We start from the raw sequence: 18995 nt of genomic DNA, 5'->3' as shown, positions 1-18995 counted from the left end.
GAACAATCTTTTGAGTTTATTAAATTTCTGTATTGTTTTTCTTTTTTTCTATTACAATGATTTTTTTCTCTAATATTTATTATATTCCATTTACTTTGGGTTTAATTTGCTTTTTTAGTTTCTCAAGGTGGATGTTGAAGACACTGAAACCTTTTTTCTAGCCTAGGTTTTCAGTGCAGTGAATTTCCACCTTCTGCTTTAGCTGTACATTCATCTATACACATATCACAAAAAAATTTTAATTTTTTTTATTGATTTCAGAGAGGAAGGGAGAAGGGGGGAGAGATAGAAACATCAATGATGAGAGAGAATCATTGATTGGCTGCCTCCTGCCTGCCCCACACCGGGGATGTTCCCTGATCGGGAATCGAACTATTACCTCCTGGTTCATAGGTCCATACTCAACCACTGAGCCACATTAGCAGGGCCAAATATCACAAATTTTGATAATTTTTGTTTTAATTTTCATTTAGTTCAAAGTACTTTCTAATTTCCCTTTTGATTCTTCTTTGATCTAGGAGTTATTTCAGAATGTGATATTTAATTTCAAAATATTTAGAGGTCCCCCCTGCCCCCCCCCCCCCGCCCCCCGAGATCTTGTGCTTTTAATTCCATTGTGGCTAGAGAACATAGTAGTTTTAAATTTATTTAGGCTTGTTTTATGGTCCAGAATATTGTCTTTCTTGGGTAAATGTTCTATAAGCTCTTGAAAAGAATGTGTCCTTCTGTGGGACCCTGGATCCACCTCAGTGTTCTGATGATAAAACTAAAAAGGGGTAACTTGAAACCAGTGTTCTTCCAAATCATCGAGGGACGCTCACACGCCTTAACTAAAACCTGCCAATTCCTGACAAGCTTGACAGAGAGTGGAATGTGTGGGAAGAACACAGGCTCCCCTTCAAGCAGGGCCCTCGCTCCGTTCCACCTTCTCCCCAGAAGGAGCCGTCATGGGCCTGTCTGCAGAGGCCAGAGCATCCAGAGGACCCTTAGTGGCAAGAAGACTGAAGTCCAAGCTTGACCTAAGTGCCACTGGGGCTAAGATATTGATGTCCTTGCTGCAAACACGGACAGCTATCTGGCTATCTGCTGTGCTCACACACCTGGACACCTACACTTTGAAAACAGATCCTCAATAATGCAATTTCACTGAACACAAAAATAACCACATTACCCCCAAATCTGTGGCTGCTCTCTGCCTCACCTGTGCTATTTCTCTCATTAACCTAGGGCATTTCTCTGACAAAAACACCATCAGTCTGACCAGTCATGACCATATAATAATTTAGTCATTTAGTCTTCAATACCAAATATAAATATAAATATAAATATTTAAGAACATTCACAACTCTAAGGTTAGGTAGGTCTTTACATTTGTCCTTTCAGCAAACACAAATGAACCCACATCATATGTTCATCTCTCGGAATGGGGTAAACGAAAGTATCTGAAAGTATCTGTAGCAGGTCAAGAAACTGTTACAGCCAGAGAAATTTATTTTAATATAGAAACATACATACATTAAGCTTTAAAATAGTCAAGTTTTAAACAAAAAGGAAAAAAGCCATTTGATCCCAGAGTCTGTACAGCATGGATTTAGAGGCATTTGAATTTCACGTAAGGAGCACTTACAGACAACTGGAGGTGGAAACCTGCACCTCCCTGCCTCCGGAGTCCGCCAGGTTGGGGGACACCGGTGATGGTGATGGCATAGCCACTGCCAACACTGGACGCTCCTCTGCTGAGAGCCACCAACAGCCAAGGATGACCACGAGCGCCCAATATCTCAGTGACCGAGACAGATGTCTTCATGCTGGGGACACTGTAAGTGAAGCCAGCTCCTCTCAAACACCTTGTGACGGGACTCAGGAGACGTATCAGAAATGCTCAGAGGTTTTGGCAATGTAGAAGGTATAACGTCCAGGAATTCACCAGAAGCTTCCAAAAATACTCAGCTGACCATCCAAGATGTGCTGCATAGTGGCTCGAGGGCGGCCCAGGCCAGGGCTCACTGTGTGTGGGGTTTTTGCTGGGGCCTCTCTTCGTAGGATTCCCCAAATTCGTTCACTCTGCTCCTATCTACAGGGTAGAGCCTGCAACGATACGATGGATGCTCTACTGCTTTTGAAGGGAGGAAGTGCATGTCCTTAAGCCCAATAATAAAAAATCAACTGTCTTACAAATTACAAAAAAAAAATCAATCAAATCGTCAGGAGTTTATTGCATTTGAGGAATTTGGGGGTTCACCTTGTGCCCTCCTATTGATTTTTTAATTTCTTTTTTTTCTTTTAAATATATTTTTATTGATTTCAGAGAGGAAGGGAAAGGTGAGATATAGAAACATCAATGATGAGAATCATTGATGGCTGCCTCCTGCACTCCCTCTACTGGGGATCGAGTCTGAAACCTGGGCATGTGCCCTTGACCGGAATCAAACCCAAGACCCTTCAGTCCGCAGGCCGATGCTCTATCCACTGAGCCAAACCAGCTAGGGCCTATTGATATCATTAAATGGTCAGACTAGAGCTCTGTGCTCCAGGCTGATCAGAGGACAAGGACAGCTATGCCCAAGTGGGAGCTGGGGCTGGAACACCATGTCCAGCGAAGGCCTGCCCCCAGGGTCTGGTCCCAGCTCCTAGAGGCTGGGGCAGCGACCTCCTTTATGTCACACCAAATTCGACTATGGAGATACGAGCCCACAGTGGCCGATCCCATCAGACAGAACAAGCACTTCTATACCAAGAGACAGAATAATTTCTTCCACCACCTACCACTGGCAACCAGAATGCAAGCTTGGGCAACACACAAAGACCACTGCAAACTGTATCTTTCCCCACAGGATGGCCAGGTGCACATCAGCAGGAATGATGAGAGTCCACCTGGCATCGCGCCTCAGAGACACTGCACTCACCATCGCTGGTACAGGTAGATGAGGAACACCACGTCGTCCCTGAAACAGGCCAGGCGATGGGAGGTGGGCATGGTGATGATGAAGGCGAAGACATCATCAATGAAGGTGTTGAAGGCCTGTGCCGGGCGGGAGAGGGAATAGGGTGAGGAACGGGCTGTGGGGGCTCGCCTGGAGATGCCCAACTACCTGAACCCTGTTCATACTCAACATGAGTCAGCAAATCATAGCAGACATACCATGGGCAACAGAGACTCTTGAAGTGACTATAAATACAAAATGAGCAGGTGGAGGCTCTGGATTAGCCACAACATACCCAGACAGCCTTCAGGGCAGCCCGACCTATGGGATGATGGGCTACCCTTTGGACAGTAGCCACTGGGTCAGGGGTGTCCAATATTTTTTTTAATGACAATTTTAATTTATTTATTGATTTTGTGAGGCGGGGGAGGGAGAGGGAGACATTGATTCTATTGCTCCACTTATTTTCTGCATTCATTAGTTGATTCATGTATGTGCTTTGAATAGGGATCAAATCCAAAACCCTGGCATATCGGGACGATGCTCTAACCAACCGAGCTACCCAGCCAGGGCCTGGGTGCTCGTTTTGATCCATGTTGTCAAGTAACATGGCACTTAATTCAAGCAAATGTCTTCTATTGCTATGAGAGTCAGAGCTGCTGTCTTCTTTTAAAGTCATTGCTGTGGTTCTCATGTTTAAAGAAGATGCCCCAACTGTGCCAGGAATGTGGCCCATTACACAGAGCGCCTCCTGCAGGCAGAGCACTGACCTTGTATGTGAAGGCCTTCCAGGGCAGGTGTGCCACCGACTTCATCTGGGGACAAGGAGACACGTGCAGGTCAGGGACAGGGTGCACAGAGTACATGTGCGACCGTCCAGCTGGGGCTGTGTCTTACCTTGTAGTTCACAAAGAGCTGGGGCAGCATGAAGAGGAAGCCAAAGGCATACACCCCTGGGGAGATAAGACATGGCTGAGAGCATGCATGGACTATGCCATCCTGACAGCCCCAGAGTTTTACGTCCACGGCTTTCTGGCTGGCAGAGTGACTTCAGAGAGCAACATCCTTTTCTTCAATCACTGTAAGTCTCCCCCACAGGGGCCAAGTAGTGTGGGGGCTGTGAGGCCAGGGTGCCCACCCCACATGGTCCCCTCCGGGGGCTATGGCCAGGTTTGAGATCCACACCCAGTGAACATGGCATACCGGGAGCCCAGCCCATCTGCTCTGTGCCCTTAACTGCCTGCGGAGACCAGTGCTGTGGTCAGGGCCAGCCCCGGGCTGGCAGGCCCCACACAGAGCTCCATGCTATAGGGTTGCGGCTGTAGCTGCCCTAAGGAATCGGATGTAAGAACAGTGTGTTTACTCTTTAGGTTTTCATGCAGAGGAAAGGGACCTCTAAGGGCTCTAGTCCCGGGAAGCCTGCATGGGCCTCTCGTAGGCAAATGGGCATCCTGAGGCCCAGCCGAGTGCACAGGGCTTGAGAGGGTAACCTCATGTTACAGGAGCAATGAAAAGATACCTGCTCATCATGCCGTCACCAGATCAGAAAACCACATGACTCACCATTGACGAAGCTGTTGATTAACCAGGAGTACCAACTGAAAAGGAAGAGACCTGTGACTGTGAAAGGCTCGACTTCCCTCTCATCAGTGTCTGTTTAAACTGACAACCAATTCTTTTGTGGGAACTCTCTGTAAACACCAAGCTTTCCCAGGAACCCGTGCCAAGGTGTGGTTACAATTCCTGGAGATACTCTGCACATTGGAGGCCCTGGACCCTGGCCAGATCCCTGATGCTGCAGGGGTGGGATACTCTACACCAAGCATGTCAAACTCATGGCTGGTGGGCTGCGAGTTTGACATGCTTGCTCTATACTGACACTGTCCTTCAGAACTGCCAGGCAGATGGAAAAACCCCAGGCCTCTCCCAAGCTCCTGCCACCCCGAACACAGCAGCCACACACTGCTACCAGGTTTTCCCTTATCAAATGCATCCAACTTCACCCGACACCAGTGCTGTGGGTACCGGCCTCTCTATGTGCCCGATGATCTGGAAAAAGGGGAATGGGGACACCCCCATTTCAGCTGTGTCTCCAAGTCCGAGGCTACTCCCATGAGCGTTCCCAACCCCCGACCTCCTGCTTTCCACAATGCAGATGAGATAGAGCCATAGAACTGGCTAGTCCGTAGTCCCCACAATGGCAGGCAGACACGGATGGAGGCTGAGGGGCATAGTCTGCATGGCTGCCAGAATAAACTGGTGATAGTGTGGCAGGGGAAGTCCTAGTGGTGCCTGTACCTCTTATACTTTATGTTCAGCAGTGAGTAGACGGCGCCCCCGATGCACAGAGGGTAGAGCAGATAGGACAGGTACTTCATGGCCTGCAGGGAGCAGAGTACTTCCTGTTAGAGCCCAATCCTCAAACCTCTGTTAACGTGCACTTCATGCAACTAACTCACAAGGATGGAAAATGAACAAACAGGACAAGAAACTGACACGTGTGGGCAGCTGTCTGACCTGTGTGATGTTGTAATGGAGGACACATCAGTGTGCGTTTATCAAACCTACAGAACTCAGCACCTACAGCTTACTGATGTAGGCGGTGATGTCCATGACATTGGCATGCTCAAAACAAACTAGCTTACGACAAATGTGAATAAATGTGGTGGATAAAAATATGAAGAACTTTCCTAGGATTGTGTCAAGACTGCTATCTAAGTCAACGCGGCTGTGTCCTTGAGTTTATTCTGATTTGGATTTTATCGTAGCCTCAATAAAAGTTGGAATGCAGGCTGATGCTTATTAGCCAATAAATATACCCATTCCTGTATAGGACACGCTGTATGGTCATATTGCAAACTGCGGCTCCCTCACAGTAGCTCAGCACAGGGGTTGCCCAGGTCTAAGTGACAGAGCGAGCTCACAGCAATCCCAGCAAACTCCCAGGGGACAAATCTGCTTATGAAAAATGTCCTGGGAGACAGGCATGAGGACACCTGCAGGGACCAGAAACAGGGAGAAGACACCTGCTGGCCCCTTTTCCAAACCAGAAAACCACCTGGGACTGTGACCACCCTCCGAGGAGATGGTCTTCCTGTGCTGAACGTCACAGTCAGGTGCTCAGTGACTTGTCTGCTGGAAATGCGAGCCTCCTCCCCCCATCCCCCAGCCCACCAGCTGCTCACCTGAGTGTCATACTCCTCGGTTTTCCTCTCAGACTCACTGTAGGCACCAAACTGTTGTAAAATTCAATACAATCATGTTAACTAAGTGACTTAAGGCAGGTGTCTGAGCATGACTTTGCTAGGACTGAAGGGGTGATAGGGCTGTGTGCTGATCGATAGAGATGCCTGGCCTGGCCACACTGTGTGAGGTATGACCCCTCCATCAAGGCTGAGGTTGGCATGACCACACACCTCCCTCCACCGGGAGGATGAACGGGCAGCACTTCTGCTCCACTCTGGCCTGGACCCTGCACCACGCCGTGTGTCCATGTGGCGAGCAGCCCTGTCCACATGTGTCCCACCCACCAGGCTGCTCCATTCTTCCCCTGGTGGTGTTTTCAGTGAAAATACTTGCTCTGCGCAGATACACTGACAGTGCGCTTAGATCAGTCAGGAGACCAGGAAAGGAGGGTTTACTAGTCTAACTTAGAAAACAGTAAACTGCACTATCTGCTGAGTTTCTTGTCCTTGATCTGTTTGGACCTGGACACGGGAGGGTCAAAAACCCCTCAACTGAAGTGAGTCAGAGGGCACAGTGAGCTTCACGCCTGTAAACCTCAAACGCTGCTCAACTCCTAGCCCTGATCTGGGAGGGAAGCTCCTGCTGCCCGTAGCTGGGACAAGTCCTGGGCTGTGGCTAGCTATTTGGGGAGCTGGCCTGAACCGCCCACAGGAGCATGGGAGCTGTCAGACCAGCGTCCCGTCTGGTGTAGAGGAAGCTTGCCTCTGGTGCAGGCACTGCTCAGTCTGTGATTGGGGCGTCCCGTGGGAATTAGCTGTGATCAAGGAGCCAATGCTGGCTCTGCCGAGGGAGGTGCTCCATGTGCCGGGAGGGCAGTCCCGTCATCGCAGGACAGTCGCATGCTCACAGGGTCCTGCATCTCACTGGGTGCAGCTATGAAATGCACCAGCAGACAAGCTGGTGCACATGAATAATGGGAGGTCTAGAGGGAAGCAGATGCGTCGACAAGAGGGAGGAAGACAGAACCCCTAGAGAATACAGCAAAAACACTCACCTGAAACTTGGGCCTGAGGCCTCTCCAAACAACAGTCATTTTCAGAGCCTTTTTCACTTTCCACAGCTGAGGAAAAACAAGAAACCAACATTTATGATTCTAAGAGCAAGGAGATGCCAGAACTCGCCACTCAAACCCTCATGGACCAGGCACCTGCCTGCTCAAGCCCAACTGGGTTAGCTCACAGGCACAGGCCCTGGGTCCTCACCCCTAGCCCACATGCCACCCAGCAGCTTGTCCCCATGTGGATGCCATCACCACCTATCGGCACTAACAAACCAGCCCTCAGCCTGCTGCCCTCCTCTGGGCTGTCTCCTTTCCAGCTGTGTGCACTTGGTTGGCTCACCACACCCTACCTGCGTCTTTAAATTCACCCTGGCACCCTCTTCTGGCACTGGAAGGCCCCAGCCTCCACTCAAGCCCTGTGTTTTTGGTCTCTCTGGGACCCAAGCCCCACTTGCTGCCTTGCTGATAGGAGAGGCGTCACGGCCTTAGAGAGCAGTTTCTATACTGCGGCTGTGGCTCCGGGAGGGTCCCTGGCTGGCGGCCTTCTTCCACAGGCACAGAGAGCACAGTCCTTGAGTTGACACCATGTGCGAGGAGGGCTGCGACTCACAGAGCAGGATGTGCAGGCTGCCACCTCCCTCCATTATTCCTGTGTCCCAACTCGACCTTCGTCCTTGAGGACTGGTCCCAAGCCTGCCTGCCCCACAGGGCTCCCTTTCCTGAGCCCCACACAGCAGGGCCACCACAGGGCACTAAGCTTTTGGAGCCCAAACCGCATACTTCTGCGTTCAGTGGCATCCAGCACAGCACGAACCACATGGAACTTTAAACATGCCAGAACACATTCTGCAATAGATGTGATGAGCTGGGGCCTTTTAATAATAAAAACTGTAGGGCCACCTAAAGGACCTTCTGAATTCTCACTTTGGTAAACACTCACAGCAGTTGCGTCCCGGCCTGCCCATGGAGGTGGCCCCATGTCACTCGGGCAGTTACGCAGGTTCTGACTGCACTGAGCACCTGTGCCCAAGGACCATGGCAACTCAGGTGACAGCTCACCTCGATGGCGGCTCCGACACCCGCCGGGACCAGGACCAGCAGGCTTGTCTGCTCATCCAGCAGGAACAGGAAGATGACCACAGTGCTGAAGCAGCGCCAGAGTACTGGGGACAGAGGGTCGGGGGGTTGCCGAGGGGGGCCACCACCCCACTCACACACACACCTACACGCGTACAGACCACAAGCACCCAACCCCCCCACCTGGCTCACACACACCAGCACATGCACAGCCCCGCTCCCACATACCCATCCCACTCACATATACCTGTATTAATACAGCCCCACATACACCTGTACATAGATACACCTGTATATATAGAACCCACACTCACACCTCCACTTGACTAAAAAACACACTTGTACATGTACAGCTCACACATGCACATCCCTGCCCCTGCTCCAAACACACACATATGTGCACACACGTGTGGACCTACAATATTTCTCCCCCACTGTCCATTAACAGTGAACAATAGGCCACACGCACGAAGGAAAATGATTAGAAAAGGCTCCAGAACCCAACAGAAGGCAACCTCAACTACATAAACATGATTAAGTTACACTTGCAAACACATAAACACACAGCAAATACACTGAGAATAATGGATTCTTGACTGGAATTATGATAATTTGCTTTCCTGTAATCAAATCACACTTTCTTGTTTTTACACTAATTCTGTGATAAAGACATCTGTCTTTTAAAGCTGTATGTACCCTTTTTCTTTTAAAGTCATGCTTTAGCCCAGACCGGTGTGGCTCAGTTGGTTGAGTGTCATTCCCTGCACTGAGAGGTCACTAGTCTGATCCCCAGTCAGGGCCCATAACTGGGCTGTGGGCTCAGTCCCCAGTAAGGGGCATGCAGGAGGCAAATCCATGTTTCTCTCTCTCTCTCCCCCTTCCACTCTCTCTAAACTCAATAAATAAAATAAGTTGTGCTTTAGAAAACACTGTAGCTGACTGAAAGTGTCTGACTGCCTTAAATACTTCTCTTGGCAGCAGCGGCAGAGCCAGCTCTGCAGGGCATTCACCAGGAGCACTGGCAGGGGGTGAGAGGTAAGATGCCCGCTGCCTTCCATGGGCACAGACTCGGGGACCCTCCCTCTCCTCTCACCTGAAAAAGTTGGGAGCAGGCAGGAGGACTCGGCAGGGGAGGGGCATCCTCTCTGAGGATACCGAGGACAGGAAAGAAGAATCTGAGACACGGATGACAGGGGCAGGGGAGCACCCCAGCATCACAGACCAGCCACTGGGGAGTGTCATTCCCATGGGAGACACTCGCCTGGCTGACACAGACGGCACTAGGAATGTCACCAAGATGGACCCTGGCTGTGTGGCCTCCATGGTCCTCTGTGCTCTGTGGACACAGGCTTGCACGACACTCACCAAGATCGTGGAGACAGCTCCCCCCCCCCCCCCCCGCAGTTATTACCATACATGACCTAAGAGGACCCTCTGAACAGGAGCAGGGGATGGGGCCTGCAACCAGCATGCATCATAGACAATTATAACTTTAGGTTCCAAAATGAACATCCTAACCCATTTTTATAACAACACAATACGCTTTCGGAATGGATCAAAAGTCCCGAGGGCATCTACCTGCTTTGGTGGACATCCCAATCATGCTCTTCTTTTTCTTCCAGAAACTAATGTCATTTTTAAATGCCAGGAAATCAAACAGAAGCTGAAAAGGAGAGAGGACAGCAGTGTGCATCTATCTCCATGGGTTGGCAGGTAGGCACTGGATGCAGAAGGTGAACCCCATGTCTCATGTACCGCGCTATGATATGCACTGTGGGGTCACCACAACCAGCATCTCCGCCTGCAGTGGCAGGGAGACCACAGGCGCCCAGATGTTCTCCTCCCCTCTTTTGGCAACAGCACACAGTGTGTCCCCCTCAGAAGCGCACAGGCTCATTCTGAGACATGACCTTTTGATAAAAAGTGCTATTTTTCAGCAGTTTTGGAAAGTTTTAGCTGGACTGGTAGCTGAGTCCCAGGCACTCAGAACCAGCTGTGGCTCAGCTCCCTGGGCCTGTGCTGCCTCACCTTCCCACCTGGACCTGAGTCCAGCACAGCCACCATCCAGTGATGGCTTTCTTCCACCAGCCTGGAGACCCCATGTTCAAACACGGATTCCACAGAGGACTGGTGTTTAATGTTGTGATCGCCACAGTAGGGCTCATATAGTCATTAATTCATTTCCGCGGTAAAGGCCTAGCACTCTGGCCTGTGGAGTCTCAGGTCTGTTGGGAACCAAGGGGCTGCCAGGTGAGACACCGCCACACCAACACCCGCCCCCCCACCTTCCCAGCTGAGGATGGCTGGCACCCTTGGAGCCACCACGCCCACCACGGTCATCACCAACAAGGACTCAGTGACCCACTCACATGAAATGCTGCGACAAAGAAGGTCAATGCTAAGAAATACAAGTTGGTATCAACAAAAATTCCTTTCACTTCATCAGCATCTTTTTCTGAAAACCCTGAAAAAAGAAAACATAATGCAAAATGGGCAATGTCAGCCTTACTTAATGTTACAAAGGTTTCTGACTGTTGTTGGTAGTAAGAGTTCACCTGAGCAAAACTATGGCACTTCAAATACTATGTTCTGAATAAAGCAAACTTTCAGGTAATCAGCAAGAATTTTTCAAAGACAGGACACTAGTGACCCTCTGATTAAAATTACATGAAAGGACCTGCACCACAAGGTGCGAAGGCTACCGAGTTTGTGTAGACTATCTGGACTTGCAACTACAGGACACTGCCGCCCAGGGTCTGGGTTGGCCCCCACGGCCTCACCAAACTGCTGCAGGGAGTACACGGCATCCTGCATGTGGATCCAGAAGCGGAGCCTCCCCAGTGAGATCTTGTCGTAGGACACGGTGAGGGGCAGCTCGGTGGTGGAGCGGTTGATGACCTAAGGGGGTGACGACACAGTCGGAACCTGACCACCAGGGCGCTCCCAGCTGCCAGACCCCACCCTTCTGCCTTGGTCGGACCACTGCGCACCCTGGGCTGCACCCTGCGCACAGACACTGCACCTTGTCCCCAAGTTCTGCACCCACCAGTCCGGGCACAGTGGAGGCTGAGACTTCAGACCCAGGCTATGTAGCTGGCGGGCTTTAGACACTCCTACATCCTGGGCATGTTGGTCACATCGAGGCTGACCTTCCCTCTTTCCTTCCCTCCCCACCTCCCTCCTGTGGGGCTCCAGAACCCATATGCTCTCCTCTTAGGACTGGGCGGGACTCCTCCTCCACACACTGCTCTGAGCTCTTCCTGAGGAAACCGCACATCTCTCTGGACCTCATCCCTCTGCTCTTCCTTCCCAGCATGAGCGGCACCACCACATGCCAGGGACTAAGGACACATGTGTCACTGAACCCAACAAAGGCTCCTCCCCTGGAAGGGCTGGGGACACAATTGCTCTGCCCATACCCACAAGCCGAGTGCCCGGCAAGGCAGTCACTCCATCTGGGCTGGCAGAAAGCTCCAGCAAGAGGCAGCATTCAGGCTGGGCTCTTGAGGAGGCACAGAACTGAGGGTGGAGGCTGCCACAGGAAGGAAAGCCCAGTCCCACTGTCTAGCAGCAAACGTGGTCACAGCGGTCAGATCCCAGGAGGGTCCTGAGCATACACATCAGTGTCACAGTCCATGCTCACCGTGACCCTTCGCAGTGAGCCAGGCAACCAGACCAGGTCCAGCACCAGGCCACCCCATGCAGTGACCAGCCTCAGGCCAGGTGGGCAGCAGGCCAGGCCCGTCCCATGGGGGCACCACTGTAAAGGCCCATAGCAGGCAGCACCCCACACACCAGTGGCCTTGGTTGTTCTCCAAATATGATATTCCTTCAGGGAAGCGGCTCCAAGTGAGACAAAGCATTAGTGGCAGAAGGCAGCCTGGGAAAAAGCTAGCTGCCTATACACAGGTCTGTTTCTGTGAACAACAGCCCTTTGAACAGCAGGCCTTTTACCAAACCACGCAGTGACCAGGATAACGCAGGTGCTCTGTGGATGCTGCCCAGATCCTTCAGTGGCCCAGCCACAGACTTGTCTCTCCTCACTGCTTCCCAAGTGCTCCCTGCCGTCCTTAATGAGGACCTTTTGAAGCCCTACACTAGTGAGGGCACAGGGGCTTGAGGAGAGGATGGCTCGGAAGGACCCACCGCTGGCCAGGAGCCAACGCAGAGCACACCCATGCCAAGCGAAAGCACACACGAGCCATCGGGGCAGGACTGAGGAGGCAGCCACACTTCAGGCCACGAAGTGCAGCGGGGAGCGTGCTCACCATGAGGTCCTTCACCCGATTGCTGAGCTGGTCGATGAACAGGATGGGGAGGTAGTGCACGGTCTTCCCAAGCTGGATCCTGGGGAAAGCAGTGTTCAGTCACTGTGAAGTTTTCTGTCACCTTAGATGACCTGAATGCAGCCCCAGACGCTGCATTTACCTTCAGTTGCTTCTGGTTACAAGAGTCACAGGCACACCTTCCCAAAGGAAGCAGGGGTCTCACAAGCTACGCTCATTGCTGACACACTGGGCACCAGGAAGAGATGGGTAAATAAACAGGGACCCGACCACACTGTGGAACATCATCCAGGGCATGAAAACGTGCAAGAGGCCCCTCTGTGCAGTGACATGAATGGTCCAGTGAGGCAGTAAGAACAAAAATAAAAATCTATCTGATTTTCATGCCTGGGAGGGGTGGGGGGCCAGAGGATAGGAGTGGGGGGGCTTTTTAATAAATGATACCTTCCACACCTTTCACATTTTGAACTGTGACTGTATCATGTATTCAAAAATAAGGTTTAAATTTACAAAAGGAAAACCCCTCATGACAATACCACAGGAACTATTGACAAATGAATAAGAACGCTTATTATAGTAGCCACTCATTGATGCTACATGATGACTTGATAATAGGTCTTAACCTAACAGCAGGCTCCCCAAAGCCTGGAGACACACACTAGTCTAAACGGTCAATCAATGCTAATAGTTATGCTTAACTGATAATGGCAAATGACAGTGACAAGATCTAAAGGTTTATTTTATTTTATTATTATTTTTTAAAAATTTATTGATTTTTTTTTTTAGAGAGAGAGAAAGGGAGAGGGAGGGAGGGGAAGAGGGGGGAAGAGAGGGAGAGAGAAACATTGATTTGTTGTTCTACTTATTTATGCACTCATTGGTTGATTCTTGTATGTGCCCTGACCAGGGATCAAACCAGCAACCTTGGCATATATATATATATGATGCTCTAACCAACTGAGCTACCCACCAGGGCCAAAAGTTAACTTTAAATAGATGTAAATGAGTCACATTAAACTGACCATGGCGTCCCTAACAAAGGTAGTCAGAATGCAGACAGGACAAAACTCACATGACATGGTCTCATCAGTGCTCCCATTTTCTCTCCAGGGGAAGCCTTTGCCAAGAACAAAGAGCAGGCCCTGGCCAGTTTTCTCAGTGGTTAGAGCATCTCAGCCCTAGGACTGAAGGGTCTCAAACCCAATGCCAGTCAAGGGCACATACCTTGGTTGCAGGCTTGAACCCTGGCCCCGGTGGGATATGTGCTGGAGGCAACCAGTTGATATGTGTCTCTCACATTGGTGTTTCCCTCTCTCTGTTCCTCTCCCCCCCACCCCCTCCCTTCCACTCTCTTTCTATAGATCAACAGAAAAAATATCCTCGGGTGAGGATTAAAAAAAAACAAAAACAAAGGGCAGGATGACTCCCAGTTTCATTCATTCCAATGTTCTGATGGCAATCTCGGTCAGCAAGACTGCCCAGAGCAAAGGGACAAAGCTTGAGGGTGCCCAGGCAGCACCTTAGGCCCTTCTGGGCCTCCCATCCCAGGGACAACTCAAAGATGCAGGTGTGTCCAGCCGGTGTGGGTTAGTGGTTCCATTCCCAGTCAGGTCACATGCCCAGGTTGTGGGCTTGATCCCCAGTGGGGGGCATGCAGGAGGCAGCCGATCAATAATTCTCTATCATTGATGTTTCTATCCCTCTCCCTTCCTCTCTCATTAAAAAATGCAGGTATGACCAATCCATTTTTGGATTTTGGTGGGCCACCATCCTGAGGAGCTTCCTCCAGCCCTACACCATTGTGGTCACCTCCTCTGCTGTCAACTCAGGGCAAACTGATGCTCAAAGCCAGTCAAGTAAGCCTCAGTCACCGGTTAGACTAGTGCACTTACATCTTCATGTATCGATGCACATCGGCAGGCAAGGAGGACCCATCAAAGACAAAGTCATCCACCATCACATTCAGTGTCAATCTTGGTCTCCAGTGAGAAACAGGCTCATCCAGGGCACTCATCGGCTTCTTCTCAGCTTCGATATTCTGCTAAATGAAAAGGAGCAACTCAGCATGAAAAGAGGCCAATGCTGGCTGGGAAACCGGGCCTGAAACAGGTTGAGGTAACAGGGTAGTCAGCACCTTCACCTGGGAATAGCCCACATGCCAAGACCACACAACTGGGAAGCAGAGCCTGGCAGAGCGTGGGGCGCCACAAATGCCAGTTGCCCAAGTTCTTACACCCCTCACTTCCTTCTCTGCACAGAAGCCCCATGTGGCCCTGCATCTCACTGACTCCTGCCCTGGGTCCTCCACCTAAGCAAGGCCCACTTCTTAGGGATGCTGGGGAGGGCGAGTCCCCGAGACAATTACAGGAGGTGCAGGCAAGCTAGAGCTAACTGTCCTGCATGTGCAATGAGACTGAGACTGAAAAGGAGACTGCTTCTCAATCAGGGACGTCAGGTTGTCGGGAAGGAGCTGTGTCAATGTCTAGGCATCCACCAAGAAACTGATTGGCAGGAAAATCTTTATTTGAGATCTAACTGACATATTCTAGGAAACAGTGTCATTTATCTCCTACTTAAAAGATATATTTTTGCCCTACTTGGTTTGGCTCAGTGGAGAGAGCGTCGGCCTGCGGACTGAAAGATCCTTGGTTCGATTCCAGTCAAGGGCACATGCCCGGGTTGTGGGCTCAATCCCCAGTGGGGGGCGTGCAGGAGGCAGCCGATCAATGATTCTCTTTCATCATTGATGTTTCTATCTCTCTCTTCCTCTCCCTTCCTCTCTGAAATCAATCTATAATAATAAAAGCTTAATATGCAAATTGACAGAATGACCAAACAGCAGAACGACCGTCTAGACAACCTTCCGGACGACCACACTATGACACGCACTGGCGCAAGGCCAGCCAAGGCAGATGCGATGCGATTGGTCAGGGGTACCTGCCATTGTCCCACGATTGCCCTGCAGAGGGAGGCCCAGGCCACCGGTTGGCAGGGCTATTGATGGGGGTGGGGGGGCTCCATGATTGCCCCAAAGAGGCCCAGGCCACCCTCTGCCCAGTGATCGATCGATCGTGCAGCCCTGGCCGGGTGGGCGGGGCCTCCCTCTGTGGGGGCATTGATCTGGGGGCCCCATGATTGATTGTCCCACAGAGGGAGGCCCAGGCCACTGGCCAGCGACGCTGTGGCGGGTGTGCAGGGCTGGCCAGTGATTGCACCGCAGAGGGAGGCCCAGGCCAGCCAAGCGATTGCACCCCATGCCTGTTGCCCGCAGAGGGAGGCGACTGGTGGGGGTGGGGCAGGGCAGGGGGGGAGGCAGTGCCACACAGATGGCAAGCAGTGGCAGTGGTGGGAGCGGGGCCAGCTGCCAGCAGCTGGGGGAAGGAAAGCCCCGATAGGCCCTGATCGCCGGCCAGGCCTAGGGACCCTACCTGAGGGTTCCTGGATTCCGAGAGGACACAGGCTGGGCTGAGGGACACCCCACTCCCTACCCATGCACAAATTTCATGCACTGGGCCTCTAGTAAAAATATATATATTTTTAAAAAGATATATTTTTGATGTAATAATTTACCTCCCAAATAATAGTAATAGCTAACATTTGGCATTTATACGTTCCAAAGACCTCTCCATTCCCTTTACGCCTACTGCCTCCTTGATTCCCCAGGAAGGCCCCATGAGGCAGGGCCATACTTTTTCTGTGGAAAAGGAGGTGAGGGGTCTTCTCAAGGACACACAGCAGGGAGTGCAAACTGGGAGAGGCCAGAGCAGGCTGTCAGGTTTTTCAAAACCTACCTGAACCATGGACAGCCCTGTCCCTGTGCAGGGAGCAGCATCACAGAAACTTCCTGAAAAGCTGCCATCTTTCTTGTTTGTAAATGATCTGACCTTCCATTTAACACAGACCCAAACACCAGAATTCCTAGACTTTGTCAATGGTCACTTATGTAACTCCCAGTGTTTCTTGGTACATATAGTTTTCTACGGATGTATAAAATATGATTTGTATACCTGCCTTTTGAATAATTTTAAATTATATTCTTAGAATAAATACATTAAGTGCGGTAAGTTTCCCAACTCTTAAGTAATGACTACAGCTGAGCTCCATAGAAGGGGCTCCCTGTGAAAAAATACACATAAAAAATGCAGTGGATTACTTAAGAGCACGTCACTAATTTGACAAAAAATTTATCTGTAAATATGGGAAATTATTCTGCTGAAGCACAGACATGTTCGCCAATAACCCAGCCCTAGATCGAAACTGCATGTACAGGGACATGCAGGTGTGAATTCTAAGAGGCAGAGTACAGGCTCCTTTGGCTGATAATCGGACGAAGATGCCCACCTGTGCAGCAGATTCTCCAGTGAGCAGATTGACCTCTTCTGGTTTGGGGACCATGTAGGTGGTCAGAGGACTAACCAGGTGCACCTGCTTCCCATCGTGCCAAGGCAGAATGCCAGCATGATGGAGGAAGATATAGGCGTACAGCGTCCCGTTATTCCTTGTTTTCTTTGGTACAGAAACATTAACTGTCCTAAAACAAGACAAATTACAATTTCAAACGTGTACATTTACACTCTGTATACACACACACAGCAAAGATTACTCAAATGTCTTTATAACAGCTAATTTTAGTTTAGAGTACTAAAAATGAAACCCACCTGCCTATGACTGAGAGTCCTAGGTACGGAAGTTAATGGAACGTTTTCTAAAAGCTTAAGCAGCTATACCTGAGAGCAGGAAAGCCTGTGTTTCCTGCCTCCATTTCCTGGCACTCAGACAAGTCAGTCACAGGCAGTGGCCAATCCCCAAGTGTGCAAGGCCCCTGCCCGCGGCACTGTCTCTGCAGCTCTATGAGGGGGCTGGCTGGCATGAGGACGTTCATTCCAGCACATGTTCCCATCACTCTATCTGATACCTCCCTGACGATGTAGAGGGAAAAGGTAGACTCTTGACAAGCATATCATTTTTTAAAGTTATGCCTGTTGAAATCTTAAGACCCCCAGAGCCATAGTTATATATGAAACACCTTTGTTTACAAAGAGACAAGTAGTTTGCTGTGGGAAACCACATGTCATTCCCACTGCAACATCCACTCCATCAAAAACTCCCCCTAGCTGCTGCATGTCCCCCAGCCATAAGATGCTGGTGTCAGCTGCTTCCTAAATGACAAACATCTCTGCTATGTTCAAGTAAAACAAAAGTATGGCTGTCTACACATCACACGTAGGTCTTCCACTAAAACGTTCTCACAAGACGGTAGGTAATACGGCTTTTCTAGGGTAACCTTGTTACATACAGAATGCTAACTTTTAAACAATCTAAACATTTTATTATGTTAGCCTTATCACTGGCACTTTGTCATATAACCACACCTTTCAAACTTGGACTCCACATCAAAGTCTTCCACGTTCAAGACAAGATCCACGTTGTTCTCAGCACCAAGGTTGGACCGTGTGGTGGTGTACACGCTCAGCTGGAAACGATGTCAAGAAAATTAGCTTGGCATGGCCCTGGCCACAAAATACACACATCAAAGAGCTACGCAAAGGAGAGCAATCTGAAAGGTGAGAGGTTTCATTTTTAACTCCCAAAGGGACAAAACTCTGACCCTGTGACCGAATGGTTGTATCTGATGTGTCTGCTGCAAAAGAACAACTTGCTCAAGTGTGTAGCTGAGTGGATCAACAGAGAAGGGGTACGCTGACTCTGGGTACCTTGTGATAGGGTGACAAGGGGCAGCGTCTGGGGCCCGCCTGCGGCCACTATGCAGGCAGAGTCTCCAGGCTTTAGGGGTGGGAGGTCAGGGATCAGGCCAGGAGAGCCCTCAGCCCAGCTCCGGCCTGGCTCCCATGAGAAGCGCCCCCCACCCCACCGGACTCTGCCCAGCTCAGGTGAGACTAGCTCTCGGCCCCCGGTCCGTCGCGGAGACCCCTCGCCCCAACCCGGGAACTCACCTGCAGCTTGGGCCTCTGAGCCAGGTAGGGCTGAATGCAGTTACCGTTGACGGAGCACGGGCGGGTGTAGACGATGCCGTACATAACCCAGCAGGTGTGCACCACGTACACCACAAACACGCCCACCACCAGGCTGGTGAAGGAGCTGCGGCCGCTCCACATGGTGCCGCCGCCTCCGGGCGGAGCGTGGCGCCCACCCGCCCCGGTCCGTCTCGCTGCCGCGGGCCCCGCGAGCCTCCCTCCCGGCGCCCGCTGGATGCTCTGGCCGTCGCCGCTCACGCGAGAGCCGCCGCGCGCCGCCGCCGCCGTCGGGGAACTAACGCGCCGGGCGCCGCGGACCACCGGCCACCCTGCATACTCTTGCCGCCGCCGTCTACCTGTCACCGCGGGATTCGCCGGCGCGCCGGAAGCTTCCGGGTCCTCTGCCACCGGACGGAAGTGGGCCCGCCGCAGGGCCACCTGGGAAGCGTAGTCTAGGTCCCCTCGCGCGCGCGCGCACGCGCGTAAC

General features: G+C 51.1%; 1 protein-coding gene across 1 annotated transcript; it reads right to left on the bottom strand.

Moving 5' to 3' along the window:
• Positions 1-1468: 1468 nt before the first annotated feature.
• On the bottom strand, positions 1469-18903 carry CLPTM1L (CLPTM1 like). The gene is made up of 17 exons (XM_070411975.1): positions 18488-18903; positions 17906-18006; positions 16875-17064; positions 14426-14571; positions 12516-12594; positions 11028-11145; positions 10617-10711; positions 9826-9910; positions 8230-8333; positions 7165-7230; positions 6110-6160; positions 5223-5305; positions 4488-4522; positions 3822-3877; positions 3695-3739; positions 2907-3022; positions 1469-2088 (listed from the first exon to the last, which is right to left on the bottom strand). Exons 1-17 carry the CDS (start codon positions 18647-18649, stop codon positions 2004-2006), a joined length of 1617 nt encoding a protein of 538 aa, XP_070268076.1. The 5' UTR covers positions 18650-18903; the 3' UTR covers positions 1469-2003.
• Between the last annotated feature and the right edge of the window lie 92 nt (positions 18904-18995).

Source organism: Myotis yumanensis, unplaced genomic scaffold (assembly GCF_028538775.1).
Source record: "Myotis yumanensis isolate MYYU_CA2020_CCGP unplaced genomic scaffold, mMyoYum1.0.hap1 SCAF_4, whole genome shotgun sequence".
Lineage (NCBI taxonomy): Eukaryota > Metazoa > Chordata > Mammalia > Chiroptera > Vespertilionidae > Myotis > Myotis yumanensis.
The sequence above is the reverse complement of the archived record's forward strand: the minus strand, read 5'-3'. Positions and strand labels throughout refer to the sequence as shown.

Bases quoted from the DNA above. Each gene is read 5' to 3' on its own strand.
- CLPTM1L (XM_070411975.1), bottom strand. From the start codon at position 18,649: ATGTGGAGCGGCCGCAGCTCCTTCACCAGCCTGGTGGTGGGCGTGTTT. The intron at 17,065-17,905 runs GTGTGGTTATAT...GTCTTGTTTTAG, and splicing joins GTGGAGTCCAAGTTTGAAAG to GACAGTTAATGTTTCTGTAC. The intron at 5,306-6,109 runs GTGAGCAGCTGG...TGCTCCCTGCAG, and splicing joins CCGAGGAGTATGACACTCAG to GCCATGAAGTACCTGTCCTA.